Below are 19,378 nucleotides of genomic sequence, written 5' to 3' on the forward strand. Positions count from 1 at the left end.
CATTTGATACAGGACAACTTGTTACCCATGATCACAGCCAATTTTTTTAATTTCATGTATTAACAGATAAGGTTTCATATGGCATAGTGAGTAACAATAGCCTGCACGTAGCAACATATGAAAAAAACAGTACAGAATAATAACAACTAAACTGTATGAACATGCATAACCATTATCAAAGGAAATACTTCCAAACAAAACAACAACAATAGTACAATTCAAAAAAAAAAAACACAACAACAACAACAATTGTGAAAAGACATCCAGGAAACTCTTACCAATAATGATTTGTTCTCAATTAGTGTGGCCCTGCTGCAGCTGGGAAGCTTCATCACTGTAACCAATCGCTTAATCTGCCATGCAATGGGCAAAGATCCCACAAGCTCAAAGAAATATGTTGCATACCCATATTCTGGGCGCTCCAAAACTATTCTGTTTCCATGTGAAAGTTCGAAAGTCATTCCAGAATCCAGAATGCAATTATCCAAAGAAAAATGATATCCCCATTCCCAAACCGGATAAAATCCCCCACTTTAATGGTTTCTGTGAGAATGGTTCACTGCTTGAGGATAAATTCACCCCCTTCAACGTTTTTCTTTCCCTTTAAAACTTCACGAATAACGTTATAAGGGGGGACTTTTATCTGTGAGGAGGGGGGGGGGGGGGGGGGGGGTTATCATCTCCAAAATTAAATACTATGATTCTTAAAGGGTACTGATATTGGCACTACCATGTTTTAATACTTGCACTAACATAGCTTGTCTCTTCTTTTTAATAGGGTCAACAGAGCTTTTTGGGAACTGTCTCAACTTTTGACACTGTTTAAAACTTTAAATAATAAAAGACAAGATGAGCTAGTGTAGTGCCAATATCAGTTGCCTTCTTAAAAAGCAATCTAAATTGCTGATATCTTACCTGTTGTGTCTTTCAAAAACAAAAATAAATGACTGGAGATCTCTACACCATCCCCATTCAACAGGCCATTTTCTGAACTGTAGATATCGGATCTACAGGTATAAAAGAAAAAACATATCGATATCAATGAAACATAGCAGCTACATGAAATTGAATCAGCATGCACGCTCAAGAAATGTATGTTCTTGTAGACCAAGTTGAATTTTTAAATAAGTTAGAAGAAACTTCTTGCCTGCTCAACAAGGGAAACTAAACAGGCCAAGCAGTAATTCGGTTTTGATCCCTTTGTGAATCTTATTGGAGCAAACTTAAATAGAGTGGAGGGCTGAGAAAATAGCTGAAAAGGTCCCAAATAGAGTAAGTTAATTTCAAAATATGTGATCATATGACAAAAACCATAAAGATAGCTACTCGAGAAGAATAACTATTTCAGTGGGATCATAAAAAACAAGGAATTGAAAGGCCCATTTTTCATAAAATTTTACAGCTTCTTGTCTGGCACAAAAGTAACTGAATCAGCAGTGAGCATCATTAAATAAATTTCTACTATTTATTGCAGTCCGTCTTGAAAGAGTATGCACTACCAGTAGGAAAGAATGGGTCAGGCCACAAAAAGGGCAGTTCACGAGTTGAACCAAACATGATTACCTAAATTTCAGTAATTTTGCCCATTGCAAGTCTAGTGTTGGGATGAAACATTTGTCCATATCTATATGAGAATGGCTGGAATAGACTTGCACTGGGCAAAGTTGGACAGTAGGAGAGTCCCAAATGGTTCATTGATTTGGACTTAATTTTTTATGAAGATAAAACAATGCAATAGTTAGTGGAGGGGATCCATTCCAGTCAGCTTGGCTGAAAATCCTTTTTTTGGTTCAATTAAAAGAAATGGAGGTGGAACTAGTCAACAGAAAAGAGAGCAAAAAGGAAGTCACCTACAATACCCATAATAATGACTCTAAGGATAACTCTTAACTATAAAGGGCACTGTCGTCACGTTGATTTTTTTTCCATGGTTATAAATTTCGGTTTCGGCCTTGGCCGAAACCGAAATTTCGGCCGAAATCCGGTAATAAAAAAATATTATTTTATTCTTTCCCAAATTTCGGCCAAAATTTTGGAATAATACCATACTTTTAAAAAAAATCAAAATTTCCAAAATTTCAACCGAAATTTCAGATTTCGGCCGAAATTTAAAACCATGTATAGATCTAATGACAATAGAGAATGGGGTGGAGATGGTGAGGTTGCATACTCTGGTACTAGTTTATCTCTCTCACAGAGAAAATGTGTACTAGATTTGTTGGAGGAGACTGGTTCCACAGGGGCTGAAACCAGCTGAAATCCCGATAGGAAACCAAAGAGGAAGGGTGAATTGGGCAATTATAAACTTTTCTTCTTTTTAAGTGGGCTGATGCAAGATTGAAAATAAGTTTCAAGTTAAGTGCACAAACCACAATAACAAATCAAATTCAAGTTGAGTTATTTAACAAGTCTTCGTTAATTAGAAATGTAAAGTGCAACTACCCCTTACTAATTTTAAAGTGCATACAAGACAAAGAAAGGTTTAGATGTTACCTATCACAAGTAGAAGGAAATAGAGAGAGCAAGAAGATGAACACAAGGATTTTTAAAGTGGTTCGGACCTTGGATCCAACACCAAGACCTACATCCACTCGCCAAGACCTCCGTGGCGCTTCCACTATCACGATCCTCCTTTCTTAACAGGCGGACCGGAAAGCCCTCTTATAATGCCGAGATTCACCTTTCTTAGCGGGCTGAATCGGAGACCCTCTTACAATGTAGTTGAAGAATGAAGAAGAACACTCTTAGGCTCTTTGAAGCCTTGATTACAACTTGTAAAGCTCACAAAAACTCTCCAAATAATGAATACAGTGAAGCCCTATGGAGATTCTCTTCAAATATTGAAGAATTCCAAGAAAACTTGTAGATTGGAAAGTTCCAGCTCAAAAATGATTTTCAATCTTTCCAAAAGTTGTTAAATGTGTGAAGAAACATTATATTTATAGTCCTCTAGAATATATGACCATTTGAGGGTAATTTGGGAAGAAAACAATTCAAAACGGTCAAAAAAGCAACTAGCCATTTGAGCCCTAACGGCTATTTTTTGTTTCTGCACAGCTGACTGTCTCGACTCAGTCGACTGTCAACTAGCCGTTGTGTGTATTATTATATCGGGCACAGTCGATTGTGGGTTTGACATTCGACTGTAGTCTTGTGCATTTTGTGACCAGAAGTTTAATCCCTTAAATCATAGTTGACCGTCAAAGGACAATCGACTGAGGCCTCGCATACTGGAAATCCAGTATGTGAGCCTCTATGGCATAGTCGGCTAAAGGGACCTCAGTCGACTGTCAAGCACTGAATTTTTGCACTATTATTTATACATTTTGGAACATTGTGCTTGGATCTTGGGGTTTCTAAGACATTTTAAAATACACTTTTAGAGGAGTCAAATCATAGATTTTAAACATCGCTAGTGGGTCTTTAGGTGGTTTTGAAAACAGTTTGTGGAAGCACTTTAATTGTGCAAAACCACTAATGACGAAATCTCCAACACAATCTATAAGTCAAAATGAAAACCTTAAGGCAGTAGATTGAATTGGCTTGATCTTCTTGGGCTCTTGGGCTTGAGGAACTTCTTTATCAACCTTGACTTGTCCATGTGACTCCATCAATCTTGAAAGCCTTCTCTTTGGTTCATGAGTGGGTCACCATCAATAGTTCATCTCCAAGCTTGTCTTTGGCATTTTGAAAGGCTTGCTTGTGGGATCCTTAATTTGAGCTCTTGACTTGGACATCTACTATGTATGATGACTTCAATGTGTGCAAGCTCTCTTGATTCATTTATGCATGTTGATCCTCAAGCCATGTGTTTTGTTGCATTATGCTAATGTGCTAATGTGCTAATCTTGGATTGGGATCTGAAGATCATGTCTGACGCACAATACTAGAAGGCAACATATTAGTCCATAAAAACTAATCAATTTGGGTTTGCTAGCACCAAAACAACAAGGAAAAGGTGATTAGTTTAACCCATGGGAACCCTTGGGCTAACACCAGCTACTATGCCTATGGACCCTAATACTAAACTTATGGCAGAAGGAGACTTGATGGATGATCCTGGTAGATATAGCCGACTAGTTGGGAAGCTTATCTACCTTACTGTTACTCGTCCAGACATTTCGTATGCAGTTGGGAGTGGTTAGTCAGTTTATGAGTGCGTCACGCACTTCTCACTGGGCAGCGATAGTTTAAATCCTTTGTTATCTAAAGGAGGCACCAGGGAAAGGTCTCATATTCAAGAAACATGGACATACCCATGTGGAAGGCTTTTGTGATGCAGATTGGGTAGGTTCTCCAGAAGACAGGAGATCCACCACACGATATTGTACCTATGTTGGGGGGAACCTTGTACCATGGCGAAGTAAAAAGCAGGATATAGTTTCCAAGTCTAGTGCAAAAGCAGAGTATCGAGCTATGTCACACACGAGTGGAGAGCTTCTCTGGCTACGATCATCTCTCTAATATGAGATTGGTTTTTCATCGTCATTTCCAGCACAGCTTTATTGTGATAATAAAGCTGCCATTTGCATTGCTACTAATCCTGTATTTCAAGAGAGGACTAAGCATCTTGAGGTAGACTGTCATTTCATTCGCCAAAGGATACAGAGGGGCGAAGTTCAGGTTGCCTTCACTCGATCTGTAGATCAGCTAGCAGATGTGTTTACCAAGCCCTCAAGCAAAGCTAAACTCAATGACATTTGTAACAAGCTAGGAATGTATAATATCTGCATTCCAGCTTGAGGGGGAGTGTCAGACATATGTAATAAGCCTAAGGGCAGTTTAGTCATTGTACATAATTCTAATAGAGAGGAGTAGCTAGTAGGGGCAGAGCTACATCTAGCATAAGGGGGGCAGCTGCCCCTGTTGAGTTGGGCCAAACTCCTTAATAGGCCCAACTCAATTGGGCCCAGCCCCCTTTAAAATTTGAAGCGTGCCCACCCTATGTCTAAGACTGGCCCCTCATGAAGAAATCCAGGCTCCGCCACTGGTAGCTAGTCTCTAACTCTTCTCATTCTCTCATTTCCACTCTAACAAAACCCATCAAGGGTTTAAGGTGCACACGGTTTGCGACAGCTGATGACGCGATTAATGAATCGACATGCTTAATAGTCGATCGACAGATCATGTCATTGATCAACATATCGCGCGAAACAGCAACAGCAGGTGCTAAATATCTGCATGTGCTAGTATTATAAAAGCATGCACGAATTAGGGTATGAAGATTAGATGGAATAAAAGTTGAGAGAGACATTGTCTTCTCTTTTTGAGTTCTTGTTTTCGTATCTGATTTTGTAAGTTGTAAGTCGGTTTTTTTTTTAAGTTGAATTGCCATTGAGAGTCACTTTTATGATTTGAGTGTAATGAATAAAAGAAGGATAGAAGATCAGTGTGCAAGATTTGTTATAAGGTTTGGTCTACCTTGGATTTCAACTTCCCTTTGCATTCTATGGATAATCATAGTCATGTAGAGGCTGTTAATCATGGGGGGTCACGGAGGGCGCGATGCCGATGGGAGTTAGATCGAAGCAACAGGCATAGAAGGTAGTTCTTTTAATATTGGGACGATTCCGTTGAAATCCATAAGCAATGCTGATATCAGTCTTTGGGGTCGTATTACGACCGGTTGGTCTGGTGATATTCCGGCCCTTGAGTGATGGCTGAGTCGGAAATGTGGTGGGAACCGTGACATAGCAGTTTACAAGATTGATGCCTTTGAGGTTTTGATTCTTCCTCCGATGGGGGTAAACAAAACTAATATCCAGAGGACGTGGTTATCTGCAACTAATTCCCCCTTTCTGGAGCTTTTTTTGGGGATTGATAAGTTCCCAAAGAGAGGGGAATAGGAATTGGTGGCGTATTTCGGGGATCCCGCCTGAGGCATGGTGCGAAGATAACTTTAGAAGAGTTGGAGAGAGGTTGGGAGTAGTCCTTGACCTTCATAGTTCGTGCAAGGCGGGGGAAGGTTATTCTGAAGCAAGGGTTTTGATATCCACAGGTGGGGATATAGGTGCGGAAATTTCGATGCAAGTTTCATTGGATGGTTCTATGAGATGGGTCCGTGAGGAAAAAATTGTCAGTTTTGAGGACCAAAGTTCGGAGGAAGATTCATCTTCAATTGGCAGTAAAGAGGAGGAAAAGAGTTTTAGAGAAGAATGCTCGCCGGAGGTTGATGATGATTCAGTACTGTTGGCTGAGGAGAATGGGTTGGTAGCTCACGTTAGCACTTTTTACTATCGTACAACAGATGTGGTGCATTCTAGCCCAATCGTAAATAGCGGGCATTTCGAATTTCAAAATGATATTTCACCTGTGGGGATTAGATGGCGGAGTATTAGTGGCTTGGAGAACACACGTTCTCTTGATGCGAGACCCACAACCATCATTAATAGCTTTTACGATATTTTGCTGGCAATTTCTCCGAGAGATGATAGACAGGTGTCATCTCGTTATAGTGATGTTTCTGTATCGCATGGAGTGACCCCTTCGTATTTTGTGGATGGACTTGATGGGTCGGTATGTGTTACTCCAGCCCATTATCATGGTGTGCGCGGTGGGCCTTGGCCCATGTTATCTAATGAGCAATTGCTTGCTCAGGGCCCAAAGTATCCTATGGGCCTTTTTCTTCCCGATTCTACTATTCCGAGCTCATCTGTCGATAGACCTGTGTTGGAGATGTTGAATTCTGTGGGATCTTTGGCTACGGGCAGTGGGAGAACATTTTCCGTTGATAGGGCGGTTGTTCGGTCTATCGCTTCTCGACTGGATTTCAGCTCTGAGGTGTCGATGGATGTGCTTAATGTGTCTTCAGCTCTTAGTGTCTATGATCAGTATCCAATCAATGCTTCCAGGGAGGATTTTTCTTCAAAAAGGGCAGGTTTTAGTTGGTCTTCTGAGGCTACCCCTCATGGTGTGGGAGGAAATTGCACTCAGAGAAGAAATTATAGAAGCCTTGAGTGTGACCGAGAGCCAGAGCAGATTTATGCTGGTAGGAATCTTCTCTCGGCGGGGGAATTTTCAGGTATGGATTACGGTAGCACATCTCTTCTGAAGACGGGGGCTTGCAGCCCTTGTGATTTGTCTTCCGAAGATGCGCGTGGTTGCGGAAATCATAGGCGGGGATGCGAGGAGGAAAGCATGAGGATTGTTCTGTATAATGCACCACCAATTACCTCCCTGGAGAATGTGGAGCTTGCCGAGGAATACAGAAATGACTCTTGTTCAATAGAAGAGAACTTGATCCCGACTGGTGTTTGGGAAGGATCTAAGGTGGACGCGATTAATTTCCTTGTGAATCACACTGTGAATATGAGCAGAAAGCTTGGATTAATGTATTCGGGTTTGGATGGGGACTTCAGAAGTATGATAAGAGATGCGGAGAAAAGGGATTTTGATGATTGTTGTGATATGGGAAAGAATTCTTCTGAAATCCTTAGTCGAAAGGATAACGAGTTGAAAAGGTTAAAATCTGGCATTAATTATGAAGGGGTATCGTCATGTGGGGCGAGGGCCGGGGCTACTCCGGCTAGTAATCAATTTTCGCGTAAAGGGAGGAGGAGCATAAAAACGGTGGATCCATGAAGATTATATCCTGGAATATAAATGGTTCGGGTTCTCTGGAGAAGAGGGCGCAATTTAAAGAGTTTATGAAGGAGTTCAAACCGGATCTTTTTTGTATCCAAGGAACTAAATTGGAATCTATTGATAGAAATGTGGTGAGGAGCTTGGGGGCTAGAGCGGAATGGGACTTCATCTTTATTGAATCCATTGGAGCATCTTGGGGGATTTTGATTGCTTGGGATGAATCAAAATGGTTGAAAGTTGAAGAGATGAGGGGTCGCTTTTCTTTGTCTGTGGTTATTCGTAGACTCGATGATTCTTCCATGTGGTTGTTCACGAGGGTATATGGTCCTAACCTCCGGGCGGAGAAAAAATTACTGTGGGAAGAGCTCTGCAGGGTCAAGGAGAAGTGGTCGTTTCCTTGGTGTATTGGTGGTGATTTTAATGAAATACGGCTTGTTAGTGATAGAGTGGGATGTCAGAGATCCAACCCAAACATGTTAGCTTTTGCGGAGTTTATTGCTAAATATTATCTCATTGACCTTCCTCTTTCCGGTGGGAGCTTTACGTGGCCTAGAGGTGGGAGCCATAGCCGTATTGATAGATTTCTTATTTGTCCTGGGTGGTTGAGTTTGATCCCTGAGGTCTGTCAAAAAATTATCCCTCATTCAGTTTCAGATCATTGTCCCCTTATGCTTGATCCTAGATTGGAGTCGTGGGGGCCGCCGCCTTTTAGATTTGAAATTGCGTGGCTTAAGGAACCTAATATGGAGAAGAAGATGGGAGTATGGTGGGAGTCTTTCAAGGTGGATGGGCATGCCGACCTTGTGATTGGCAAGAAGCTGAGATTCGTAAAGTCCAAATTGAAGGAATGGGTGGCTGAAAGAAGAGTGTCAAAGTTGGAAAGGTGCAAATGGTTGGAAAACCGTATTAAGGAATTATTGGGTGATGATGAAAATGGCACCGCTTCAGTAATGGATATGGAGGAGTTGGGTCGAATTAAAGAAGAGCATAAAGATATTCTTCTACAGGAAGAAATCTCTTGGAGGCAAAAATCTAGGGTGAAATGGTTGAAAGAGGGGGATAAAAACTCGGCTTACTTCCATGCTATGGCTAGTGCTCGTCGTAGAAGAAATAGAATATCTTCTCTTAATATTGATGGGAAAGTGATTGTGGATAAGGAGGGTATCACCAATGCAATCTTGGAATTCTATGGCTCTCTATATTCTTCGGAAGGCGTAGCTCGCCCTATCCCGGAGGAGGTGAATTTTAATAGTATATCTATGGTGGAGAGGAGTTTATTGAAAAGACCCTTTGATGTGGAGGAAGTTCAAAAAGGTGTGTTTATGATGAGTAGGGATAAAGCACCTGGACCTGACGGTTTTTGTATTGCATTTTTTCAATCGTGTTGGGGGTATGTCAAGGAGGACATTATGAATTTCTTTCATGAATTCTATAACGGATTGGTGTTGGATAAAAGCACGGGGGCAACATTTATCACTTTGATTCCGAAAGTGAATGGTGCAATAAAAATCTCTGATTTTAGACCCATTAGTTTGGTTGGCTGCCTTTATAAGATACTAGCAAAAATTCTTGCTGACCGGATTAAAGTGGTGATGCCCTCGGTGTTTCGGAATGTCAAAGTGCATTTGTTTCTAAGAGACAAATCTTGGATTGTTCTCTTATTGCAAATGAAGCCATAGATTCATACTTTAAGTCTGGAGAAAGGGGTATTGTGTGTAAACTGGATATGGAAAAAGCTTATGACCGAGTGGAGTGGGGGTGCTTGGACTATTTGTTGGGGCGTATGGGGTTTGGAGACCGGTGGAGGAGGTGGATTAGAAGATATGTTGAATCTGCATGGTTTTCGATTCTGGTCAATGGCTCTCCTCAAGGGTTTTTTAAATCTTCTAGAGGGTTGAGGCAGGGGGATCCTCTTTCTCCTTTTCTATTTGTTATTGTAGCTGAGACCTTGAGTAGATTGATGGCTATTGGAAGTGGCAAGGAGTTATTTCGGGGTTTTGTTGTTGGGCGGGATAGGGTGGAAGTGTCTCATTTGCAGTTTGCAGATGACACTCTGTTATTTTGTTGTCCGAATGATTTGCACATTTTAAATTTGAAAGTGACTATTCGATGCTATGAGTTGATAACTGGCCAGAGGGTTAATTTCCAGAAATCATGTATGTTTGCGATCAATATTCCGAGTGAGAGGGCCATCGGCTTGCTAAGATGGTGGGGTGTAAGTTGGAATTTCTCCTGTCCTCGTATTTGGGTTTACCATTGGGTGTGGGAAGACCCAAGAAGCATTTGTGGGATCCTATTGTGGAGAGAATTGAAAGAAGGCTTGAAACGTGGAAAAGGAACCTTATATCCAGAGGGGGGAGATTGGTTTTGGTAAAGGCCGTGTTGGCTAACATTCCTATATATTTCTTATCTCTCTTTAAATGCCCAATCAGTGTGGTTTTGAGAATTGAGCAGATTCAACGTAGATTTTTATGGGAGGGTTCATGTGATAACAAGGGTATTCCGCTTGTGAAGTGGGAGAAGGTTTGCTTACCTTTTAAAAATGGAGGTCTTGGGATAAGAAGAATTCGTGAATTTAATCATGCCTTATTAGGCAAGTGGCTGTGGAGGTTTGGTGGAGCAAGGTCAATTTTGGGTGAAAGTGGTGAGTAGTAAGTATGGAGCAAAACCTGGAAATTGGGAGTCAGACAATCTTTACAACTTGAAGAGGGTGACTGTGTGGAGAGATATTTTGACAATATATCATGATTTCAGCAAGGGCATCCGGTTTAAAGTCTATTCGGGTGATCGCATTAGATTTTGGCATGACGCTTGGTGCTCGGCTGAGCCCCTTATGAAGGTATTCCCGGAGTTGTTTGTTGTTGCTGCTTCAAAGGAAGCTATGGTTAGTGATAGTTTTGTTCGAGTGGAGGGAGGGGTGATGTGGATACCGGCTTTCAGAAGGAATTTCTTTGATGGAGAATTGGAAGCTTTAGCTCGTTTTATTGAATTGATTGAATCTTGTTACATCAAACTGTCTGGGTCAGATAAAAGGATTTAGAGTTGGGACCAATCTGGCTTCTTTTCCGTTAAATCTTTTTATTCCCATCTTGTTCCGTGTCGTGCGCCCTCTATCTTCGCCATGGTGTGGAAGTTTCCTTGTCCTCCTAGGGTATGCCTTTTTGGGTGGGCGGCGTGTAGGGATAGGATCCAAACAATTAACTTTCTTCGGAAGAGGGGTATGTTTTTGGTGGATCATTGCTCCCTATGTTTGGAAGATGGAGAATCGGCTTGCGATCTCTTTATCCACTGCAAAGTTGCTAGAGAAGTATGGGGGTACATTTTGGGGAGATTTGGGATTTGTTGGGTGTTTCCTTTCTCTATTTCGGATGTCTTTTTGTGTTGGGAGTCCGTGCCATGGAAGAAAAATGGTAAGATGTTGTGGAAGATTTGTCTCCTTGCTACATTGTGGGTCCTTTGGAAGGAGCAAAATGCAAGGATTTTTTAGGGGTCCAATAGATCGCCTTACCAGTTATACATAAATATCATTGCTCTTACCATTTCTTGGGCAAAATGGTTGCCTCCGTTCTACTTTGTCTCTGCATATGACTTATGGGAGGGTTGGAGGGTGGTGTGTTTTAGTGGAGAATACCGATCACAGGTGATTCAAGAGTGGGAAGCTCCACCCATTGGATGGATGAAACTTAATTTTGATGGTTCGAGCTTGGGCAACCCTGGTCTGGCGGGTATTGGTGGTATCTATCGGGATTCCAGTGGGGCTACCTTGTGGGCTTATTCGGGGCCGTTGGGAGTGTGTGACTCAAATGAGGCGGAAGTCAGAGCGGTACATCAGGGTATTAAAAGAATTGCAAGAAACCATATCGACTCTACTATAGTGGAGGGGGATTCATTAAATGTGGTTAGGTGGCTCCGTGGTACCGCGGCTCCTCCTTGGAGATTTTGGTCATTTTTTGACGAAATCTGTGATCTTGTAGAGGGCTCATCCATTGTTTTTAACCATGTTCGCAGATCTGCAAATTGTGAGGCGGATTCTTTGGCTAGATCCGGGGTTGAGAGATTAGAGTTGGAGAGCTTTGATTTTTTTCCTCCTTGAGGTTATTGTATTTTTATTTTCTTTATTTCCTTGTAATCCTTTTGGGAGTCTTTCTCGGTCTTCCCCGTTTTAATAGTTGACTTACCATTTAAAAAAAAAAAAAAAATTGCAAACTAGAACAATAACACCAAGATAGGCAGGTTACAACAAGTATCAGATGCAAGCACTAGGTAGAAAGGTTCAAGTTTTTAGTCGTTTCGAAATCTTGGCTTTAGAGTTTTAAGAATTTACTTCTAGAATTTGAAATTAAGTAGTTAAAAATATGAATTTGAAGAACTTGATACAAATGTGATGCAGGAGCATCCGTTCGCCCATCACCCTTGACATTGCTCTACTAGTGTAGTTGTTGTTGTCCTTTGTGTTAGCTGTGTTAGAAGGAATTTTACATTTGTGTCTTTGCATCTTAGGAGGGGTATTTTGGTTATTTTTTTATTATGATTTAGCCGACACTTCGAATTTATTGCTGACACAAGTGTCCTGCCGTGTCGACACGACACGCGTGTCCACACATGTCGACTAAGGGTGGCAACGGTTCGGTTTGACCCCCAAACTGAAACCGAACCGAACTGAACCGAAATCGAAACCGAAACACTCCAAACCGAACCGAGCCGAACCGATCATACACTCCAAATCGAACCGAACCGATGAAAAGGGGCATATTTATCATTTTCCTATGAAAAGGGGCACATTTTTCATTGTCCAAACCGAACCGAACCGAAACCAAACCGAAACCGAAACCGAAGCGAACCAATCATCGGTTTGGTTCTACCAAACCGAAACTGAATCGAAATTTGAATCGGTTTGGTTTAACCAAACCGAAACCGAATTTTCGGTTCAGTTTCGGTTCGGTTCGGTTGATTTTGCCACCCTTACTGTCGACACTCCTTTGGACACTTTTAAATGCATTGCTAGGAGTGTTAGAGTTAATGTGGGCGTGTTGACACAGATATGTGTAATAATCAATAATTTTATGAGTACATTGTGTCACCATTTCTAGATTTTTAGATGTTGCCATGTTAGACAACTCATATTCTTGTCGAAACTCGACACACAAATTCATATTGACAAACTATGAATATATATATGCTTTCTATTTTAGCCATGTCTCCGTTTCTAAATTTTGGGGGTTTGCCGTGTCTGGCACTCCGTGTCAGAGTCGACACCCGACACTCGTGTCCACAAATCATAGTTTTTCTAGTACTTGTGGCATTTTAGGCATTTTGCAATAGAGAGGGTTGTATTCGTCTTTTTACATTGTAATTGCCCATAAAAGGCCATTTCCCATCATTTTGTAACTAGACCTTGATTTTAATTAGAATTGGAAAATAGAGTTTTCTCTACATCTTGGATCTAGTGGATTTTGGAGGGAAAATCTCTAGCAAAAGAGGTTTTTCTTGTGTATCTTTCATAGAGAAGAAGATTTACAAGCTGATTTCTTCAGCTTTCTCTTCTATTCCAGCCTATTACTCCTTGTAAATCAAGGATTTATCTTTGGTCATGGAAGATATTGCGTCTCCTCGTAAGATCCAGAATCAACTTCAAGAAAATCAATCAAGAAGAATTCGAATTTCAAGAGTCTGTCCTGAAATTTGAAATTTCTGGAAATTTCGAAGCCTCCGCACGTTTTCGCTACATCAATTTGGTATCAGAGCCGATCCACAAGAATTTCTTAATTCCTGCCGATCTTGGGAAGAAAAGTGAAGAAAAATCTTGAGATTCTTATTGTGAAATCCTCTTCCATATCATTTCTGTAAGTTCTCTAGAAATTCTTTAGTTTCTGTTTGGTTTTAGTGAAGGAATATCAAAGACAATAGATCAATATTAGCCAGATCATTATAGAATGGTAGCAAAGTTAACGTGGAACTGAGCTGCTGCTTTAAAGAGACATACTTGGTATTTTCATACATTTGACCGTTACAATCCTCATTTTGGCATAAGCCTGAGTTCAGTTGGAGGTTTTTAATCGAAATTGTTAAGGTCCAGAGGAAATTCGTTAGTGGATTTGGTTTATGCTTCAATTCCTCTCAAGCTCCACTTAAATTGTCACAAATTTGAAGTTTTGATCCTGGTCGCTAACGGTTTGAGAAAGGCTGAGCTATTGCTTGTTTAAGATCCTGATTGTGAAAGATATATGGCTATCTGTATGTTCTGAAATTGTTAAGCACAAGGCAGATTCTGTTTCTACTGCGCTTTCTCAAAGACGAATTCATTGCGGATCAAAATCGGGCATTCAGTGCTGTTCGACTATTTCAGAATTTGTTCCCAAATTTGAGTCCTTCATATACCAGTATTCAATTTCCTTCTTTAAGTGGACGATTGTTAGCAATCCACGTTGTTTTGAGTAGATCTGGACCTTCATGAGTGAAATCACGTTGCCAAGAACTAAGCTTCTCCTATTCGAGTTCTAGGAAGTTGTTGGCGTACTTTGATACATCGGCGACGAGAGATCGACAAGCCTCCAATTTAGACATGGGAGGAAATGAAAAGGGCACTTGCACGGGAATTGATTCCACCACCACTCCCGTCAGTTCGACACACAGTTACTCCTCCTACTCCTGTTAGATCGGTAGTGAGATGCATTTGGTCTGGTATGCTTGATCATGACATGTGGAGTTGTCCGACTCGATGTCCACTCCACCTATTGCCACCACCATTGATGTTGATGATGACAGGCACCCAGCTTGTCAGGTTGCCGTAGAGGAGACCATTATTCTAGAGCCACGCATGGGTTGTGATGAGATTAGCACTAGCGAGACTGGCGATGCTAGTCGTGGACCGATTGTTCTTAGTGATGAGGCCGACATAGATGATCTTGTTATCGAGCACTTTGAGTTTGAGCCTATTGTAGAGATCACAAACACAGAGCCCATGAAGATGATAGAGATTGCGGATGAGATGCCTACAAATGCAGATAAGGGGCATGAGGACACAGATTTTATGGATGGTCGTATAGTTGCAGATACGGTATTGGCAAATGTCGATCATGTTAAGATGGTTCTGCATATGGCGTTTACAGCGAGTTAGCATGGCGGGCCACTGCATCTCAGTCATTTTCAGTCGATCATTGGATTGAGCCATACTGCCACTACATTCCGCCGTACTATTTGGGATGGGTTGCTTCAGACGATTTTTACTATAGTTGATTTTGGCCTTGTACTCTACTGAGAGAGTGGGTCATTTACGTCTTTGACCCTGGAGGATGCTTCCACTTGGTGAGCTGGTGGGGGAACTCGAGGACGAGTTCTTTCAAGAAGTGCAGTATGATGCACGAGCATCCCTTCGCCCATCAGCCTTGACATTGCTCTACTAGTGTAGTCGTTGTTGTCCTTTGTGTTACTTGTGTTAGGTGGCATTTTACATGTCCATTTGTGTCTTTGCATCTTAGGAGGGGTATTTTGGTTATTTTTCTAGTACTTGTGGCATTTTAGGCATTTTGCAATAGAGGATGTTGTATTAGTCTTTTTACATTGAAATTGCCTATAAAAGGCCATTTCCCACCATTTTGTAACTAGACCTTGATTTTAATTAGAATTGGAAAATAGAGTTTTCTCTAGATCTTGGATCTAGTGGATTTTGGAGGGAAAATCCCCAGCAAAAGAGGTTTTTCTTGTGTATCTTTCATGTAGAAGAAGATTTACAAGCTGATTTCCTCAGCTTTCTCTTCTATTCCAGCCTATTACTCCTTGTAAATCAAGGATTGATCTTTGCTCATGGAAGATATTGCGTCTCCTCATAAGATCTGGAATCAACTTCAAGAAAATCTATCAAGAAGAACTCGAATTTCAAGAGTGCCTTGAAATTTGAAAATTCTGGAAATTTCGAAGCCTCCATGCGTTTTCACTGCATCAGTATGAAGCATGTAACTGTTTGGTTTTAAGTTCAAATTGAATCCTATCAAATGCATTGATTGTTGCTTAAGTTGTTGATGCATGTAAGGTAGTAAAACTGAGTATATTTTTCTATACCATTCCCCATGTAAATAAACGATAAAAGAAATGAACTTACTTCGAGAAGCTTTCTTTCTTTTTCTTTATTGAACATAGCATTTTAGGCCAACACAGTGCAATGTTCTTTGCCTTCCATATTTTTGTGTGTGTGTGTGTCAAAGCTAAGAATAAGATAGGAGACAAACGTCTATCAAGGCTACAAATCTCAGTCACAGACGTTTGTCGACAAAGGAGACTGATATTTCAATTTTTGTCAGGTTTTATAGTTAAATTTAACTGGAAAATAATATAAAATTTAAAGGTAAATTCTATGAAATTAAAAAAAACAAAGATAGAGTATGCTTAAAACCAATAAAATAGAACATTAAACATTTAGAATCTCTATAAAATAATAATTGCTTGCTTTTCATTAAGTAATTCTGGGAACAAATGTGTTGCAACTTTGCAAAAACGATGTTCAGAGAAAACTAAAAAATAATATAAAATCTCTCTAGAATAGATCATTTTTTTAAAGTGGTTCAAACGTAGTTGTCGAAACATATGGGAACAGTAGAAATGATAAAATTTTACGATGAAACTTCGGGAAATGTTAGAATAAACCCAAATACATAATTAAAAATGATTACATAAGCAAGAAAGTCAGACATAATGGCTTAATCACAACGAAAACTTAGTGACATGCGCTGTCGCACATGTCCATAACAGTAAAGTCAATAGAGAAGTAAAATGTAATGAAATATAAGAAAGTACAATGACCAGTCATCACTCCATGGACCCCAACTTTATGTCAGTACCACAGAGTTATGAGGTGGTATTGGTCCCATTTTAACCTAACATCCCTGCATAAGAAACGATTACTTTGTCATGCAATCCAATGGTGTTGCCTACGAAATATTATTATCTAAATTAATGAAATGAAATGAAAATTAAAATGACTAAAAAAAACATTTCCCCATCATTTGTTGACAACAATAAAAAATCAAAGTGAGCCTCGATTGAGCCAGGACGGGCCCACACAGCATGTTGACAACGATAAAGAAACATAAATATTCTCCTCCCTTTGCAATTGTAATTGGCACCATTATTTGCACCATTTACATCCTAATGACAAGTTATCTATAAATGCAAGAAATTAAAGGTCGAAAAATCAAAGAAACATGTTCTATTGAAAAAAATTCTAAACTTTTTTGGGTCTTCCAAAAAGAGTTTTTCAGAAAAAATAATCCAAACTATTTATGATTTTTCCGAAATAGGGTTTTCTAGAAAAAATCCAGGGAAAAGCAGAAAAAATTCCAAACTTTGATTTGCATGGTTTTTCCGATTTACAGCAAATTGGGGCAAGTTTTTTTTTTCTTTTGTTTTCAGAAAAATAGTTTTATACGCTGTAAATTGGAACATCTTTCCTTTATTTTATCGTTTCGACCATCTCAATCAAATTTTGGTAATTTTGTTCGAAATTCCAAAATTTCGGCCAAAATAATGAAGTGGAACGAAACCATTGAGATCTTGTTTCGATGGGGAAGGAAACGAAAACATTTCAATCGTTTCCAGTAGGTTTCAATTGATATTTGAAACCCTGGTTTCACGTGTGTTTCCCTTGACGTGTCACTATCGTTTCCGAAACATTTCTAACACGTTTCCTAACGTGTTTTTCATTGTGTTTCTAATACGATTTTCTATCGCTTCCCCGTTTCTCATTTTCCGTCCATTTTTCCCAGAATTTCTTTTCCGTTTCAAGAGGTTTCTTAATACACTTTAGATTGTTTTCTCCACAAATGCGAACAGTAATAATGTAGTGTATGATTCGTCATGACTGAAAAAATCGCAATTCAACATTTAAGAATAGTTTAGTAACTAAACAAAAAATCAGAAACTGCAGCAGCAAAGATTAAACACATCCAATGTATTTAAACAACCGTGCAAATTGCTTTCTAGGATGGTTTTTTTTTTCTTGAATGGTCTTCTAGGATGTTAGATCTACTAAAACTGCATTTGCAAGCAAAATTAATTGATAAAACAGAGAAACATGCAGAAATCAGTCATTGTCTATAATGACATTTTTAATAACAAAAAGTGCTATAAGGGTTTGATGCTAAGTACAACAAACAATAAAAGGAATATCCAAAACCAGGTAATCAAGGGAAGCGATCATGCAAAAGATAACAGGGACCATATGTAACCGATGGAAAGCAATCATGCAAAAGATAACAGGGATAGTGATAAAAGTCATGTTCAACAAAAGAAATTCTGCCAACCTTAGAAATAACAGTTTCAAGGCCTACAAAGCTGTCTTCGCTGGAAGAAACATCTATTAAATCCTCATTCTCTACATCCCCATAAAGCTTAACTTCCTCAATAGTTATCCCTCTTTCGATTAAAACCTGTTTAGATGATATTTATCTGAGATTTGGTGACAAAATTTGCATAATGCAGACACAATAACATTCATATGATACCTGAAGAAGTCCAGGAGCATCTTCCTCAAGTGCTATTTCAACAGAATCCCTGCAATTCAACGGGAGTACTGCTAAATTAATTTATTGTACGACATAAATATGAAAAAAGAATAGTTTGACAAAAAAGATATTTACGTGACTGTCTTTTTCCTTTTCCGACGAAAATTGAAGCCACTTCCTTTAACATTTTCTGAATTGGCAGGTTCACACTTTGGAGCACATGGCTCAGGTGCCATTTCTCCCGAATCCCTGTAATTTATCTTAGGTAAGCCTGGAAGACTATTAAATAAACTTATTACATAATATAAGAACGAAAGAAAATTAGTTAGGAAACCAATATGTACGCAATAGTCATTTTCCATTTGGAATACAGTTTAACTAATTTATCGAAAAACTCAAAGTTGAGATTAGAATAGTGTTTGACAGAAAATGAATATTTACTTGTCCGTCTTCTTCCTTTTCCATTGACGGTTGAACAGACGTCCTTTAACATGTATTGAATTGATAGGGTCACATTCTAGAGCACAAGGCTCGGGTGCCATTTCTACCAAATCCCTGTAATTCATCTTAGGTGAGACGCAGTGTCATTAAATCAATTTATGTCATAACATGATAATAAAAGACAATTAATTCGAAAGAAAATCAAATTTTACATGGCAGTCCTTTTCCGCTTCTGTTGAAAATCGGTACCACTAGCTTCAGAATTTGCTGAATTAATACGGTCACATTCTGGATCACATGGCGCAGTTTTTTGTATGCAATTTAACACTTTGAAAGGATCCAAATCAAGAACCCTGCTAGAAGCCAGCATCTTAGCTCGCTCTTGCAGTGGAATATGGTCTATCTCATCTACACAAACTTCTTCAAGGATTTCCCTTTCAACTTTTATTTCTAATGTATCAGCACTTGTAAAGTTCTTGCATGAATTCATTACGCAGTTCTCCATGTTTTCAACCTTAACTTGGATATCATAAGTTGAAAAAGGTGAATGTAGCAACTTAATGTTACCAGTCACATGCACTTCTGGAGTTTCTTTCAAATTTCCAGCAATATATACATCATTATCTCTGAAATTACTGGTTTTTGACAAACTTTTGTGAAGTTCACCAGAACATGTATCATGGATGCTGTCAGCATAACTTTTTTCAACTGAGAATTGTGCGTCAACAGAGTGACTCCCATCCTTTACTTCCCAAGCAGAATGCAAATGTCTGAATTCCATCAGAGAAGCAGAGTCCCCCACAGAAACTTCCTGCGTAAAATTCAATTTACTAAGAAAGTTTAATCACAAGACAAGG

The 19,378-nt window shown here is 39.6% G+C and overlaps 1 protein-coding gene across 5 annotated transcripts in view; it reads right to left on the reverse strand.

The window, feature by feature from the left end:
- Positions 1-19,378, reverse strand: part of LOC143873272 (uncharacterized) — a 35,964-nt gene that overhangs the window by 2,592 nt on the left and 13,994 nt on the right. For 3 of the 5 annotated variants that reach the window (XM_077376811.1, XM_077376803.1, XM_077376819.1), the window contains exons 6-13: positions 18,734-19,332; positions 18,522-18,635; positions 18,216-18,329; positions 18,081-18,129; positions 17,880-18,005; positions 1,148-1,252; positions 916-1,007; positions 279-432 (exon numbers count right to left, since the gene is read on the reverse strand). In XM_077376811.1, coding sequence (XP_077232926.1) covers positions 279-432; positions 916-1,007; positions 1,148-1,252; positions 17,880-18,005; positions 18,081-18,129; positions 18,216-18,329; positions 18,522-18,635; positions 18,734-19,332 — 1,353 coding nt within the window. The remainder of the gene's footprint in view (positions 1-278; positions 433-915; positions 1,008-1,147; positions 1,253-17,879; positions 18,006-18,080; positions 18,130-18,215; positions 18,330-18,521; positions 18,636-18,733; positions 19,333-19,378) is intronic. The other 2 variants (XR_013248345.1, XR_013248396.1) reach the window with 1 other exon arrangement.

This window comes from Tasmannia lanceolata, unplaced genomic scaffold (assembly GCF_043159265.1).
Source record: "Tasmannia lanceolata isolate RefF3 unplaced genomic scaffold, GAP_Taslan_0.1 ptg000002l, whole genome shotgun sequence".
NCBI lineage: Eukaryota > Viridiplantae > Streptophyta > Magnoliopsida > Canellales > Winteraceae > Tasmannia > Tasmannia lanceolata.